The sequence below is a fragment of the Oncorhynchus clarkii genome, chromosome 18 (assembly GCF_045791955.1).
Source record: "Oncorhynchus clarkii lewisi isolate Uvic-CL-2024 chromosome 18, UVic_Ocla_1.0, whole genome shotgun sequence".
Taxonomy (NCBI): Eukaryota; Metazoa; Chordata; class Actinopteri; order Salmoniformes; family Salmonidae; genus Oncorhynchus; species Oncorhynchus clarkii.
Genome location: NC_092164.1, coordinates 6,475,300 through 6,489,981, shown reverse-complemented (window position 1 = coordinate 6,489,981; position 14,682 = coordinate 6,475,300). Strand labels below are relative to the sequence as shown.

The 14,682-nt window shown below is 49.1% G+C and overlaps 1 protein-coding gene across 2 annotated transcripts in view; it reads left to right on the top strand.

Moving 5' to 3' along the window:
- The first annotated feature begins 1,121 nt into the window (after positions 1-1,121).
- Positions 1,122-14,682, top strand: part of LOC139372953 (neurobeachin-like 1) — a 31,594-nt gene continuing 18,033 nt past the window's right edge. The window contains exons 1-17 of one of the 2 annotated variants that reach the window (XM_071112846.1): positions 1,122-1,307; positions 1,424-1,522; positions 1,877-2,451; positions 2,849-2,981; positions 3,130-3,249; positions 3,365-3,671; positions 4,216-4,301; positions 4,439-4,528; positions 4,796-4,982; positions 5,068-5,201; positions 7,709-7,868; positions 8,367-8,469; positions 8,669-8,828; positions 9,768-9,926; positions 10,239-10,398; positions 11,501-11,589; positions 13,318-13,896. In XM_071112846.1, the coding sequence (XP_070968947.1) occupies positions 1,176-1,307; positions 1,424-1,522; positions 1,877-2,451; positions 2,849-2,981; positions 3,130-3,249; positions 3,365-3,671; positions 4,216-4,301; positions 4,439-4,528; positions 4,796-4,982; positions 5,068-5,201; positions 7,709-7,868; positions 8,367-8,469; positions 8,669-8,828; positions 9,768-9,926; positions 10,239-10,398; positions 11,501-11,589; positions 13,318-13,896 (3,273 nt within the window). In that variant the 5' untranslated portion in view covers positions 1,122-1,175. The remainder of the gene's footprint in view (positions 1,308-1,423; positions 1,523-1,876; positions 2,452-2,848; positions 2,982-3,129; positions 3,250-3,364; positions 3,672-4,215; positions 4,302-4,438; positions 4,529-4,795; positions 4,983-5,067; positions 5,202-7,708; positions 7,869-8,366; positions 8,470-8,668; positions 8,829-9,767; positions 9,927-10,238; positions 10,399-11,500; positions 11,590-13,317; positions 13,897-14,682) is intronic. The other variant, XM_071112847.1, reaches the window with a different exon arrangement.

Below are 14,682 nucleotides of genomic sequence, written 5' to 3'. Positions count from 1 at the left end.
AAAACCCCCATGACGCATTAAAACCCCCCATGACGCATTAAAACCCCCCATGACGCAGTAAAGACTTAGAGTAGACTGTTGGTTTACAGAGCAAAGCTACAGTACAATGAGAAGAACTAATCAGCTAGTTGTCCTGTCGTGGAGTGGTCTCTCGTTCTCTCTTGTTGCTACCCATCATTCATTCATTTTCCTTTTCCTCGTGTCATTCTTCTACCCTCTTCTGTTTCCTCCCTTATGACATCTTCCCCTCCCTCCCTCCCCTGTTGGTTTTCTCTGCTGGCGTCGTGTGGGTTTCCAAATGGAATGCTGTCACCTCATCTGTCTTGTGTTACCATGGAGATCGTGGCTAGTGTCTTGATGGACGTCCATGGCCAAGGTGGTCTGAACATCTGTCTGAGATATATATATTTCTGTGGGTTTTATTTTCTGTTTATTTTCTTTCACCACGGACAGATCCTCTCCAGCCGGTCCGAGACACACTGAATGTTGTACACTCTGTTAAAGGGAGAGAAAAGAAAGATTTGGAGAAGGGCAGAGCTGGACAGAGGATGTGTGTGGGTGAGGGTGTGTGTGTGTGTGTGTGAGAGGGTGTGTGTGAGGCTGAGCCAGTGTGTCTGTCGACAAGAGGAAGCGTTGCTCCTCCGTGTGTGTTGGTGTTCCTCTGTGTGAAGGAGAGAGGAATATATATTCTTAAGATATTGTGTTTTGGTGAGCCCTCAGAGCTTCCTGCTCCAGAGAGTACTGTGATATTAGTGAGACAATGACTCTTGACGGGAAAGTGCCATTTTTCCTGGTGTTGTCTGGAGCAGAAAGGCCTGACGTGTCTGTTTCCTCTTTATATCAAGGGCAATAAGAGCAATGAGCACTTACACTGCAGCTTCTGTCCACGAATAATCAGACACTAAACCTCTGCAGTGATTACACACACACACACACACACACACACACACACACACACACACACACACACACACACCAACAGCCTCCTTTTATTCCTGCGAGTGGAGTGAGGTATCATTAAGCATGATGTCAATGTTATATTCGGAGAATGATGATCATTAAATAATGATTTGATAAAAACAATCATTCATTTTGTTTGCATGAAGGCAGGGATAAAAAGGGGCTAGTTTCACTCACGTACAATCCTGCACACACCTCCCTGAGAGGTTAAGGAAATGGGGATTGGCTCAGGAGAAAGATTGACAGGTCTGATATCGTCTCAGGTGTTTCAAGGGCGACTGGACTCTCTCGCCGTGGCAACCATCAAAGCCCTGACGACGGTGATGCACAAGTCACCTGCTGCAAAGGTGAACCACACACACACACACACACACACACACACACAAAACCTTTCCAACATATCCATATATTTTGACTGATCCACACAAACAGTATTGCTAACAGTTTAGTCCCGCCCCTACAGGAGGTGTTCAAGGAGCGGATTGGCTACACTCACCTGTTTGAGGTTCTGGTCTCCCTGGGCCAGCCCTCCAGACACCTGCTGAAGGAACTGATGAATATGGTGAGAGATTCCCTCTGTCACTGGAGTTCTTCTCATATTAAAGTACAACCTATTTCCCATAGTAGACTACTTTTGACTTGATTTTACACTAATTTTTAATGCCACTGTAACACAAGGCATATTGCTTTTTTAATGTAATGCCTTAAACCAAAATGCAATAGCAAGCCTTCTACTGTCTATACACTGATTATGGGCATATTGTCTTCTGGCTCATAGTCACAGGAGCATCACTCTACATGGAGAATAGGGTTGCATTTGGGACATTAAACCCCCTGTATCTCTGTGCACTTACCCACTATGTGTCATGTCTGCCCACTCTCCCTCTTTCCTTCCCCACCCTCCCCTCCCTCTCAGGCTGTGGAGGGTGAACACAGCTCGGTGGGTATCCTGGGCATCAGTAACGTGGAGCCCCTGCTCCTCCTCATCCAGTGGCTCCCAGAGATGGACTCTGCTGAGCTGCAGGTGTTCACTGCCGACTGGCTCCGCCGCCTCTGCTGCATCAACCGACAGACGCGCGCCACCTGCGTCAATGCCGCCATGGCCGTGCGGCTCCTCGCCACCCTTGGGCACCACGCTCGCCTGCACCGGGCGTGCGCTGAAAGCCTTGTCAGTTTGCTAGGGTCGCTGGGGAGCCAGTCGCTGAGCGGCGGTGAGCTCCTCCAGTTACTCAGGCTTCTGAGGCCGCTGGAGCCCGGGCAGGCTCACCCGTACGTGGGCCCTGTGTTGAGGGCGGTCCTGGGCATGGTGCGGAAGCAGGGTCTGGAGAGCGCCATGCAGTACTTTGATCTGTCGCCCAGCATGGCTGGCATCGCCGTGCCGATGGTGATGCGCTGGCCGGGCCCTGCCTTCAGCTTCCTGGCCTGGCTCTCATTGGACCAGGACCAGCAGGGACTGCCCGGCAAGGGGGACAAGAGGAAGCAGCTATACAGGTGAGAGACGGAGGGAGGAGGGTGCGCGAGACAGAGGGTTGAGTGATCTAGGGAGAGGGATGGATGGATAGATGGAGGGAGGTGGATGAGGTAGAGATGGTGGTCGAGGGAGGGATGGTAGAGGGATGGATGGATGGATGGATGGATGGAGGGAGGTGGATGAGGTAGAGATGGTGGTCGAGGGAGGGATGGTAGAGGGATGGATGGATGGATGGATGGAGGGAGGGAGGTGGATGAGGTAGAGATGGTGGTCGAGGGAGGGATGGTAGAGGGATGGATGGATGGATGGATGGGAGGTGGATGAGGTAGAGATGGTGGTCGAGGGACGGAGAGACAGGAGGATGGGGAGAGACAGGTTAAGAGTGTGTAAAATGCTCTGTTGTCTGTTCCTCTGTAGTTTTTTCACCCCGGGAGGAACGGGCTTGGAGGCCTTCATCAGTTCAGCAGGGGTACTGGTGGTTGCCGTGTGCACCAAGAAGGAGTACATGACAGTGATGCTACCAGACTACTCTTTCTGTGACTCACTCTGGGTGAGTGACATCACTTTTCTGTAGGCTTGACATGTGTCATAGAATTAAACATAGACCACTAGAATGGATATGTCTCCATGCTCTGTATGGCTGGCTGCCGACAGGGTGAATTGTGGGAGATTGAGTCTTGTGTGTGTTCTGCCCACAGCACAGTATAGGTGTAGTCCATGTACCGGGGAAGAGGCCATTTGGACAGAGTCTAGTTTACATCTATGTAGATGGACAGCAGAAACTGTCAGCACCACTCAAGTACCCAACCATGACAGAGGTGAGAGTTACCATGAATTACATTGTGTGTGCGCGTGGTGTTTATATACATTTGTGTGTATGTTTTTGCCCATGAGCTCATATTCAGTTCCCTGACTGTGTTTTTGCCCCCTCAGCCTTTCACCTCCTGCTGCATCGGCTCAGCGGGCCATCGGACCACCACACCACCCCCCTCCCAAATCCCAGACCCCCCCTTCTCCGGGGCGCCCCCTTCCGCCCGCTCCTCCCTCGGGGGCATCCTGTCGACCCAGGGCTGGGGGAGCCTCCTGGGGGGCAAGCCTGAGTCGGTCACCAAATTGATCTCTGCGGGGACGCAGGACAGCGAGTGGGGCAGCCCCACCTCCTTGCAGGGCCAACTGGGTAACGTCATGGTGTTCCACGAAGCACTGCAGCCCAACCACGTCAAGGCCCTCTGCAGCCTCGGTGAGAGAGATGGGGAGAATCTAAATAGCATTTCCTTGATTTCTCTTCTCGCCTCTGTTTCAACCTACTGGATAAAAAGGTCAGGAGGGAGGGACCTCTGATGTTCTCATCCAAATGGGTTTTGAGGAGGAGGCGACGAGAGAGGACGCAAGGAATCAGGGAAATGCAGTTGGGTTTCTCCCATAGAACTATTTTAAAATGCATCCCTGAACGATCCTTCCTCCCTTCCTTGAGATAATCTCGATAATCCCGATAATCTGACCGGGATTGGATTATTGAAGCCAATGGACTCTCTCCATTGATTCTCTCCCTGAAGTGTGCATCCTCTTCATGCTTTTACAGGCATTAGATTGATTGGCTGAGAAACTTTCCACCATATTTTTCACACCTCTTCATTTCTGTTGGAGTCTCGTCAATCAGATGTTGTCAGAACAGCGATTTCTTCAAAGGAAGGAAGGATGCGTTTCATGAGCATTGGAACACGGCCAGGGACAGGGTTATAGTCATGTTATCTTATCTTTGGTTGGTTTCCTTCTCTTCTCAGGGCCAAACTGCATTTCTCCTTTCAAGACCCAGGAGGCGGAGCTCGGTGACCTCACAACTAAACTTCTGCTGCACTACTCCCCCAAGGTGATTGGACTAGGCTACTGTCAGTCATTTACCTCATTACTCCACGCCCATGCTTTATTATTACAGTCATGGATGTTAATGACTTGTCAGTTGTGACAGGCGGTGTAACAAGGAAATATGTCTCCTGGTTCCTACAGGCTTGTCGGAACCCCATCTGTTTGGACCTGTCCCCCAACCTCCTCCATGGGCGTCTGACTGGGAACAAGGTTGTCAACTGGGACATCAAGGTACGATTTAGCAACGACAACATATTCTCCAAATTTTATTTTTGAATATTTGATTGGATGGTTGATGGGTGGTATGTAGTGTAGAGGTTACATAAGTCAATCAGTAGCTGCAAGATTGCTGGTTCCAATCCCGGCCAGGCAATAGGGTGTTGTCTTGGGGGATGGTTACAGGGCAAAATTATATTCAATGCCGTCTCTGATTATTTCCCCTTTCTGATTCTGCCTCTGGTTAATTTTCCCCTTTCTGATTCACACTCCTGTGTTCAGGATATGATCAACTGCGTGGGAGGTCTACCTGTCCTCTTCCCCATCCTGGAGCAACTCACCCTGCTGACCCCTGAGAACCACACCGCTGCCGACCCCCCGGGGTCAGAGTTCATCAGCCCCACCCCTGACGCGGCCACCTCCCCTGGGGACGGGGACTGGGTCATCCTGCCCTCCAACAGGTCCTCGGGTGAGTCCTCAACACAAAACATGTTTAGCTTTAGGTGATAATACAAGCATTACAGTTATTGAACTGAACTGACTGTGTGTTTCAGAGGCACGTCTGGAGAAGAACCTGGTTGCCACCTTCCTGCTGGTGCTGAAGCACTTCCTGCAGCGTCACCCCATCAACCAGGAGAGCCTGCTGCACTCCCATGGAGTAGCCACCCTGGGGGGACTGATGCAGAAGGTTTAGACACTCTGTTAACGCCTTCTTTGTCTGCCTTTCTCTCTCTCCCTCTCGCTCTTTCGTTCTCTTTGTTCATGTAGATGGTAGTAAAGTGACTATGCATAGATAATAAACAGTGAGTAGCAGCAGTGTAAAAAAGGGGGGGGGTTGTCAATGTAAATGGTCCAGGTTGCCATTTGCTTAATTGTTGCAAAGGGAGGTGTTCAGTCCCGGGGTCCTTAGCTTAGTGATGAGCTTTGTGGGCACTAGGGTGTTGAACGCTGAGCTGTAGTCAATGAACAGCATTCTCACATAAGTGTTCCTTTTGTCCAGGTGGGAAAGGCCAGTGTTGGAGTGCAATTGAGATTACATCATCTGTGGATCTGTTGGGGCGGTATGCAAATTGGAGTGGGTCTATGGTTTCTGGGATAATGGTGTTTATGTGAGCCATGACCAGCCTTTCAAAGCACTTCATGGCCACCGAAGTGAGTGCCACAGGCGGTAATCATTTAGGCAGTTTACCTTGCTTCCTTGGGCACAGGGACTATAGTGGTCTGCTTGAAACATGTAGGTATTACAGATTCAGTCAGGCAGAGGTTGAAAATGTCAGTGAAGACACTTGCCAGTTGGTCCGCGCATGCTTTGAGTACACGTCCTGGTAATCTGTCTGGGCCTGCGGCCTTGTGAATGTTGAACTGTTTAAAGGTCTTGCTCACATTGGCTACGGAGAGCGTGATCACACAGTCGTCCGGAACAGCTGGTGCTCTCATGCATGCTTCAGTGTTGCTTGCCTCGAAGCGACCATAAAAGGCATCTAGCTCGTCTGGTAGCCTCGCGTCACTGGGCAGCTTGCAGCTGGGTTTCCCTTCATAGTACGTAAAGGTTTGCAAGCCCTGCCACATTCGACGAGCGTCCGAGCCAGTGTAGTAGAATTCAACTAGAGAAAGAGAGTAGATGACTAGAGAGAGTAGATGACTAGAGAGAGTAGATGACTAGAGAGAGTAGATGACTAGAGAGAGTAGATGACTAGAGAGAGAGTAGATGCAAATAAATTTATAACACTTTTGACATGCGTTTTTCTGGATTTTTTTTGTTCTGTCTCACTGTTCAAATAAACCTACCATTATAGACTGATCATTTCTTTGTCAGTGGGCAAACGTACAAAATCAGCAGAGGATCAAATACTTTGTTCCCTCACTGTACGTACGATCACTGTGGGGGGGGGGACGTCGTCGATGCACTTATTGATGAAGCTGGTGACAGGTGGTATATTCTCAATGCCATTGGATGAATCCTGAAACATATTCCAGTCTGTGCTGCAAAACAGTCCTGTAGCATCCTCGTCATCTGGCCACTTCCGTATTCAGCAAGTCACTGGTACTTCCTTCTTTAGTTTTTGCTTGTAAGAATTATGATCAGATGTGCCAAATAGAGGGGGAGCTTTTGTATGCGTCTCGGTGTGTGGAGTAAAGGTGGTCTATAGTGTTTTGTGACATGCTGGTAGAAATGCGGTAACATGGATTTAAATTTGCCTGCATTAAAGTCCCGCCCACTAGGATTAGTATTTTCTTGTTTGCTTATGGCCCTATACAGCTCTGTGAGTGTGGTCTTAGTGCCAGCATCAGTTTGTGGTGGTAAATGGACTGCTACTAAAAATATAGATAAACTCTCTTGGTAGATGGTGTGGTCTACAGTTTATCATTAGGTATTCTACCTCAGGCGAGCAGTGCCTCAAGACCTCCTTAATATTAGACATTGCGCACCAGCTGTTATTGACAAATAGACACAACCCCCCCCCCCACCCCTCATCTTACCAGACGTAGCTGTTCTGTCCTGCCGATGCAAGGAAAACCCAGCCAACTGAATATTACCTGTGTCGTCGTTTAGCCACGACTCGGTGAAACATAAGATAATACAGTATATAATGTCCCGTTGGTAGGATAGTCTCGTGCGGAGGTCATCCGGTTTATTCTCCAGTGATTGCACGTTGTCCAGTAGAACGGATGGTAGAGGCGGGTTACCCACTCGCCAACGACTCTCACAAGGCACCCCGATCTCCGTCCCCTGTATTTCCGTATTATTTTCACGCGAATGACGTGGATTTGGGCCTGGTCTCGGAGAAGCTGTATATCCTTCACGTCAGACTCATTAAAGAAATAATCTTCATCCAGTTTGTGGTCAGTAATTACTGTTCTGATATCCAGAAGCTATTTTTGATCATAAGAGACGGAACCAGCAACATTTGTACAAAATAAGTTGCGACCAATGATAAAAATAACACAAAATATCACAGTTGGTTAGGAGCCCGTAAAACGGCGGCCATCCCCTCCGGCGCCGTTATCAACTCTCTCTGGCTCTTTCATTCTCTCTGTCTCCTATTTCTCTCTCTCGCCTGTGCTCTCTCAATCTCTTTCCACTCTCTCTTTCTGTCATTCTCTCTTGCTCTCTTTGTCTCTGTCATTCTCTCTCTACTTTCTCCTCTCTTATTGAGTCTCTCTCTTGACATGTGTGTATTTCTCTCTGTGTAGCTGCCTGCCAGTCTGGTGGATGTGAGTGTCTTGGTGTCTGCTCAGCTCCTGGTGGAGCAGGTTACCTACGAAAAGAACCAGCAGCTGCTGCAGCAGCTCCACACACACCTTCTGTTCAACTTCAGCATCTGGAACCTGGGAGACTTCCCCCTGCGCATCGGTGAGCACCTGGGACCATGGGTCTGTGTGGCGGGGGGGTTCACGTGTTAGTCGATATGAGAGTGTGATTGGTTACAAATCCAGGAACAAGTTGAAGTTTGTTCCACCTAAGCAAGTCAGAGACCACTATAATGACACACCACATGTGTTTGATGGACCCTTTTTGTCTACTTCTAATGCCACCTTCACATGCTAGTCGGAACTCTGAGGTTTCGGACTTGCTAACTGGTTGAACGCGACACGTGTATAACTTCAACCAGTTAGCCAGTCGGAAATTTCAGAGTTTCCTAGTTCCGACTGGAACATGAACGCGGCATAATGCATCTTAAGGGGAACGTAATCCAAAAGTAACTGACAGTAATCAATATTAAATTAGTTTGGGTAATCCAAAAGTTCTGTTACTGATTCCATTTTTGGGCAGGTAACTAATGGATTACTTTTAGAATGTAACCTATCCATCCCTGTGTGACTCTTGTCAATCTTTCTCGTGGTGATGAAGGTCACATCCAGTACATGTCCACCGTCATCAAAGAAAACAGGAAGCAGTTCCGGAAGAAATACGGAGTTCAATTTCTACTGGACACCATTCGCCTTTACTACGGGTGGGACTCCATCTCCCATAATGCTCAGCTTCTGGTTTTTACTCATGATTCATAATTGTCCTACTCTAGCTCCATCTGTTACATGAGATGTATGTATTGTAATAAATGTACAAGTTCTACAGTCAACTTGATTTCTCATAAAATAATATTTATGTTAAACATATGTTTTTTTTTAAATAAATGATTCTAAATCTGTCAGTAAGAGTGTCAGCAGGGAGGGAGATCTTAGTGAAGACGACAATCAGACCATCCGATTGTCCCTCTGCGGCCTCCTGAAGTATTACATCAGCAAGGGTATGACCCAGGAGGAGATGCACAGCATTCTGGGATACATCGCCGCCATCGGAGACGAGGAACAGGTGAGGGATGGATGGAAGGGAGGAACGGACAGATGACGGGTCCATGACTTGTCAGAATCTTTGTCTCTGTTACAATATTAACGCTAATGAAGCCATGCATCGTATCATGGATTAACATGGAGAAAGTTGATGTCCTGTAGTCAGAGGACTCCACTCCATATGAGTAATATTGAAGATGAGATGGTTAATAGACTGGCTATTACCCGATGTGGAAGACCGAGTGCAATTCAACCTCTCTCACTTATTTACCCCATCTGAATAAGCCCAAGTTGTCTTCAATATCCATGTACTGGAATATCACTTAGAAATCCTATGAGGGCCATTGCTGTGGTGCCTATGAGGAACAGCTGCCTGCTGTGGTGCCTATGAGGGAACAGCTGCCTGCTCTGTGCCTGGCACAGTGGTGAGGGCTGTGTGTTTCCAGCCTGCGGCTACACTAAGGACAGCCCTGGTCTCTGGCCTGCTGGTTACCTAGGCCTCTGGAAGAAAGCTTTCCCCCCCTAATAGCCTTCAGCTGCCTGCTCTGTTTAACTGACTGCGGCAAGTCTCTGTCTCTCAAGGCCCAGCTTCCCATCCACTCACTTCACACAGGATTTATACGCCTGGCATTCAATGAGGATCTGTTTCCTGTGTGTCCGTGTCCTTCCTCTCTCCCTCCTTTTCTCCAGCTCTTTTTCCTGTTTGTCTTATCCTCTTACATAGGTTTCTATACACGGCCTGTGACATCATGGCATGTGACATATGCTCACTGCAATGTCAAGTGTTCATCCTCCACAGTTTGTCTTCTCTCCATCCGACCCATTATTAGGCTGTTCAGTCCCTGAAACCACACTCGTCATTTACTTGCTCTCTCCACTTAATTTAATCCTAGTGTGTGTGTGTGCGCCTTGGTGGAGTTGCTAACCAAGTGTGTGTTTGTGTGTGTGTGTGTCCCTCTAGCTGTGTGGAGTGATAGAGTTGCTGCTCAGTCTGCTCCAGACCAGTGCTGCCAGGGACCAGCTTTTCCTGCTTCTGTTTGAGCCGGGGGCGGCCGACTCCTGCTACGCCCTGCTGCTCAACACCAAACACTCAGACCGCCTCCGAGAGCTCGTCTTCAAGGTGAGGGACCTCCTCACACGTACCAACACACACACACACACACGGGAATGTTTAAGTGTGTTGTGGTTTTGACGACTTCCGAGTTTGTGTTAGACATGGAGAACTTACTGGCCTAGAAATGTTCTGGATTTAAAAAAATATATTTTTAATTACTTTGAAAATGTGGAGAAGGTTTGTATGTGGAGTAGGTCTGTATGTTGTGCAGATGAGTCAATACTTTCACGAGGTAGTATACAAGACCCTTCTCTTTCAGACATTCAATGCTGCTAATGTAACATCATTTAATGGTCTTTGCCGTGTGTGAGAGTCCAGATGTTTGACCGCATGCTGCGCTGCGACCGTGTCTATGAGAAGAACAAGCAGAGGCTGAAGCTGAGGGAGGTGGGATACTCTGGTCTCTCCCTGCTCTTCTCTGACCTCCACGTCACCCCCTCCCTCGTCAAGAGCCTGCTCAACCAGGTGCTCCACACAGGTGGGTGTCGGTGTCCCTCCCACCCCTTCTCTCACCCTGTCAGTGTCCACCACACCATTCAAATATGTTTCTGGGGACTAGATCACTACGGTTGGAAACGGCTCCTTCAACAGCCAATCATCAACATTGTTTTTCAATTCAATAAAAAAATGTTTTTATTTATTTTACCTTTATTTAACCAGGCAAGTCGGTTAAGAACAAATTCTTATTTTCATTGACGGCCTAGGAACAGTGGGTGAACTGCCTGTTCAGGGGCAGAAGGACAGGTTTGTTACTAGTCCAACGCTCTAACCACTAGGCTACCCTGCCACCCCCAAATAGTTATTGTGTCCGAAGGGTAATTCGTGGGAACTTTACAAATACATACTAAACAGCAAACCAATTAGTATTACTAAAGTATAAGGCAATACAAATGTGTTTGGTGATTTAAAAAAAAAAAAAATCTATATATATTTTTTTTACCCAAGCAATATCTACAGTAACGCAGGTGAAGTGGTTTCATTTCATTGGCCAATAAAAAAGAATGAGAACTGACTCCGCTTCACCCAGCTGTCCCTATAGACCTTTGTAGATGTGGTGTTCAGCCCTTGAATAGTTTTGATTGGCTGGATCTACTCCCATGACTCCATTGGAGTTTGATTTAGTGGCCAATCAATGAAGCGTTGAGGGTTAATTGATTGGCGGGAGTGAGGCTGAAGTTGGACGGAGTGTAGACTGCAGAGAATGGCTTCCTCTCTATAAATAAATGACTGAATGAATGGCTGGAGAGAGTCAGGGCGGTTCTGCAGTGAGGTTTGTATGGGCAAAGGGCAGGAAATCAATGTTTCTCCAGTGTACTTCAGGTTATTGTTTTACCCATTCAGCTATATGGACAGATCAATCAGGGTTATGTTCAGCTGAGAGAAAACGTTTTCAAACAGTGAGGTACTTCCTGAACATGCTTTTCTGCCTTCCGTTGAGATATGTTTTTATACGGTGTGCCCTACTGAACATGACCCAGTATTATGGTGTGGCCCAACAGGTAATATGAGATTCAGTCAATGTGTACTCGACTAAATTATATGGCTATGGCTTATCATGTTGACCTTTGACCCCCCCTTAGATCATGTGGTGAGCTACAAGGACCTTATGGCCCTGGTCCAGCTGACTCACCGGGCCGGGCCCAGCGTACGCCTGCTCGTGTGCAATAGGGTGAGGGAACAGAGCACACACACTAAGTTATTAAAACGACACACATACCCGGTTCTCAGGGTCGAAACAGACATCTTCCTACATACCAGATGTTGATATCCATAATAATTAAATCACTACATCAACCATAAATGGATGATATTACTTTGAAATCTTTGAAATGAAGGCATTTTAAAAGGGATTATAAACTTGTGCTAAAATATCTGGTTTTGATCTTCCTAAAACTCTATCCCCGCTCTCTATCCACCCCCCCCCTCTCTATCCATCCCCCCTCTCTCTATCCATCCCCCTCTCTCTCTATCCATCCCCCTCTCTCTATCCATCCCCTCTCTCTCTATCCATCCCCTCTCTCTCTATCCATCCCCCTCTCTCTATCCATCCCCCTCTCTCTATCCATCCCCCTCTCTATCCACCCCCCTCTCTCTATCCATCCCCCTCTCTCCATTCCCCCCTCTCTCCATTCCCCCCTCTCCATTCCCCCCTCTCTCCATTCCCCCCTCTCTCCATTCCCCTCTATCCATTCCCCTCTCTATTCATTCCCCTCTCTATTCATTCCCCTCTCTATTCATTCCCCTCTCTATTCATTCCCCTCTCTATCCATTCCCCTCTCTATCATTCCCCTCTCTATCCATTCCCCTCTCTATCCATTCCCCTCTCTATCCATTCCCCTCTCTATCCATTCCCCTCTCTATTCATTCCCCTCTCTATCCATTCCCCTCTCTATCCATTCCCCTCTCTATCCATTCCCCTCTCTATCCATTCCCCTCTCTATCCATCCCCCCTCTCTATCATCCCCCCCTCTCTATCCATCCCCCCTCTCTATCATCCCCCCTCTCTATCATCCCCCCCTCTCTATCCATCCTCCCTCTCTATCCATCCTCCCTCTCTATCCATCCTCCCTCTCTATCCATCCTCCCTCTCTATCCATCCCCCCTCTCTATCCATCCCCCCTCTCTATCCATCCCCCCTCTCTATCCATCCCCCCTCTCTATCCACCCCCCTCTCTATCCTTCCCTCCTCCCCTATCTCTCCCTCCTCTCTATCCCGCCTTCCCCCTCTCTATCCTTCCTCCCCCCTCTCTATCCCCCCTCTATCCTTCCCACCTCTCTATCCTCCCTCTACCCTTCCCCCTCTCTATCCTTCCTCCTCCCCCTCTATCCCACCTTCCCCCCTCTCTATCCTTCCTCCCCCTCTCTATCCCCCCTCTATCCTTCCCCCCTCTCTATCCCCCCTCTATCCTTCCCACCTCTCTATCCTCCCTCTACCCTTCCCACCTCTCTATCCTTCCTCCTCCCCCTCTATATCCTTCCTCCCCCACCTCTCTATCCTCCCTCTATCCTTCCCACCTCTCTATCCTTCCTCCCTCTCTCCCCTTCCCCCCTCTCTATCCTTCCTCCCCCTCTCTATCCTTCCTCCCCCTCTCTATCCTTCCTCCCCCTCTCTCCCCTTCCCCCGCCTCTCTATCCTTCCCCCCCTCTCTATCCTTCCTCGCCCTCTCTCCCCTTCCCCCGCCTCTCTATCCTTCCTCTCTCTCTCTCCCTCACTATCATTCCTTCCCTCCCTGCATCCCTTGTTCTTTCTCCATCCCCCAAAAAAGATTCAATCATTGATGACATAAATAAATAACATAAGCATAATACTCATTGAATAATAAATAACAGGTCAGTAATGTTGAATGAACAATAATGAATACTTGGGTAGTAATACTACTGCTCTCTCTCCCTCTAGCTGTACCAGCTCCTCCAGTCCCAGCAGGACGCGGCGCGGGAGATCTCCAGACAGCTGTGCTGGCAGGAGACCCTGATGAGGCTGTTCCTGCGCTCCCCCTGCGAGGGCGGCCCGGGGCGGGGCGACGCTGCCAGCACCTGCAGCCTGGACCTCAGCCGGGGCAGCGGCAGCCGCCTAGAACTGCCCCTGGAGAGGAGGGGCCGAGCAGGCAGCGCCGGGAGACTGGTGGATGAAGACCGCCTCAGCATGAGCTCCAGAAGATCAGTGGATAGTCTTGAAAATGGGGATGTGCTTTCGCTTCTGGACACGCCCGTTAGTCAGATTGGGGAGGGCCTGTTGCTCAAGCCCTGGGCGTCTGGGGGAGGGAAAGCAGGGGGGTTGAGTTTGGACCTGTCCCACATGAGTGCCTACGAGGGCGGGGAGAGCGGCAACCAGACGCCGGGGAGCATGGTCAGCACGCCATCGCCGCTGGAGGCGTCAGCCAAGGCCTTCCCAGATGCCTCGGCGGCGTCCCTCACCGAGGACAGCTTCCTGTTCAGCGACAACATGTCGTTGGGGGAGTCGTTCAGCTGTGCTGAGGTGAGACATCTGTCTATAGTGGTTTCCTCTCGTCTTCATTGTAGCTAGCCAGTCACAGTGGCTGTATATCAATAGATAAAAGTGGTTTCCTCTAGGTGGTTCCCTGAAGGCCCTAGGAAGTCTGACTAGTCACAATGGCTGTATATCAATTGTATAAATTGTCTTCCTTTCCTTCAGCTGCTCAAATTGGATATTTGAAAGCTAATTCCTGGTAGGGATCCAGATTACCCTATTGGGGGCTTGTGTATCCACCCTATTGGGGGCTTGTGTATACACCCTATTGGGGGCTTGTGTATCCACCCTATTGGGGGCTTGTGTATACACCCTATTGGGGGCTTGTGTATCCACCCTATTAGGAGCTTGTGTATCCACCCTATTGGGGGCTTGTGTATCCACCCTATTGGGGGCTTGTGTATCCACCCTATTGGTTTCCACTGTGGTGCCAGAGTGTTCCTATGTCCCTCAGGTCCTCTGATCCCCCACAGACTTATAAAGCTATAAAATGTCACTGCCTCACTAGGGAGCCACCTCTCCCTCTCATCTTATAGATGGGGACAATCTCAATTTGCGTTTCCTTGACTCCTCGCGTCCTCTCTCCTCGTCTCCTTCTCAAAACCCATTGGATGAGAAAGTCAGAGGTCCTTATGTTTTGGATGGGTTTTCAGAATGGGGTGGGGAGAGAGGACATGAGGAGTCAAGGTAATGCAATTGAGATTCTCCCATGGGACTGTCGTCAGTAGGGCCAGACATGGGGGGGTCAAACCACACCATGGAGGCTGGGGGTGG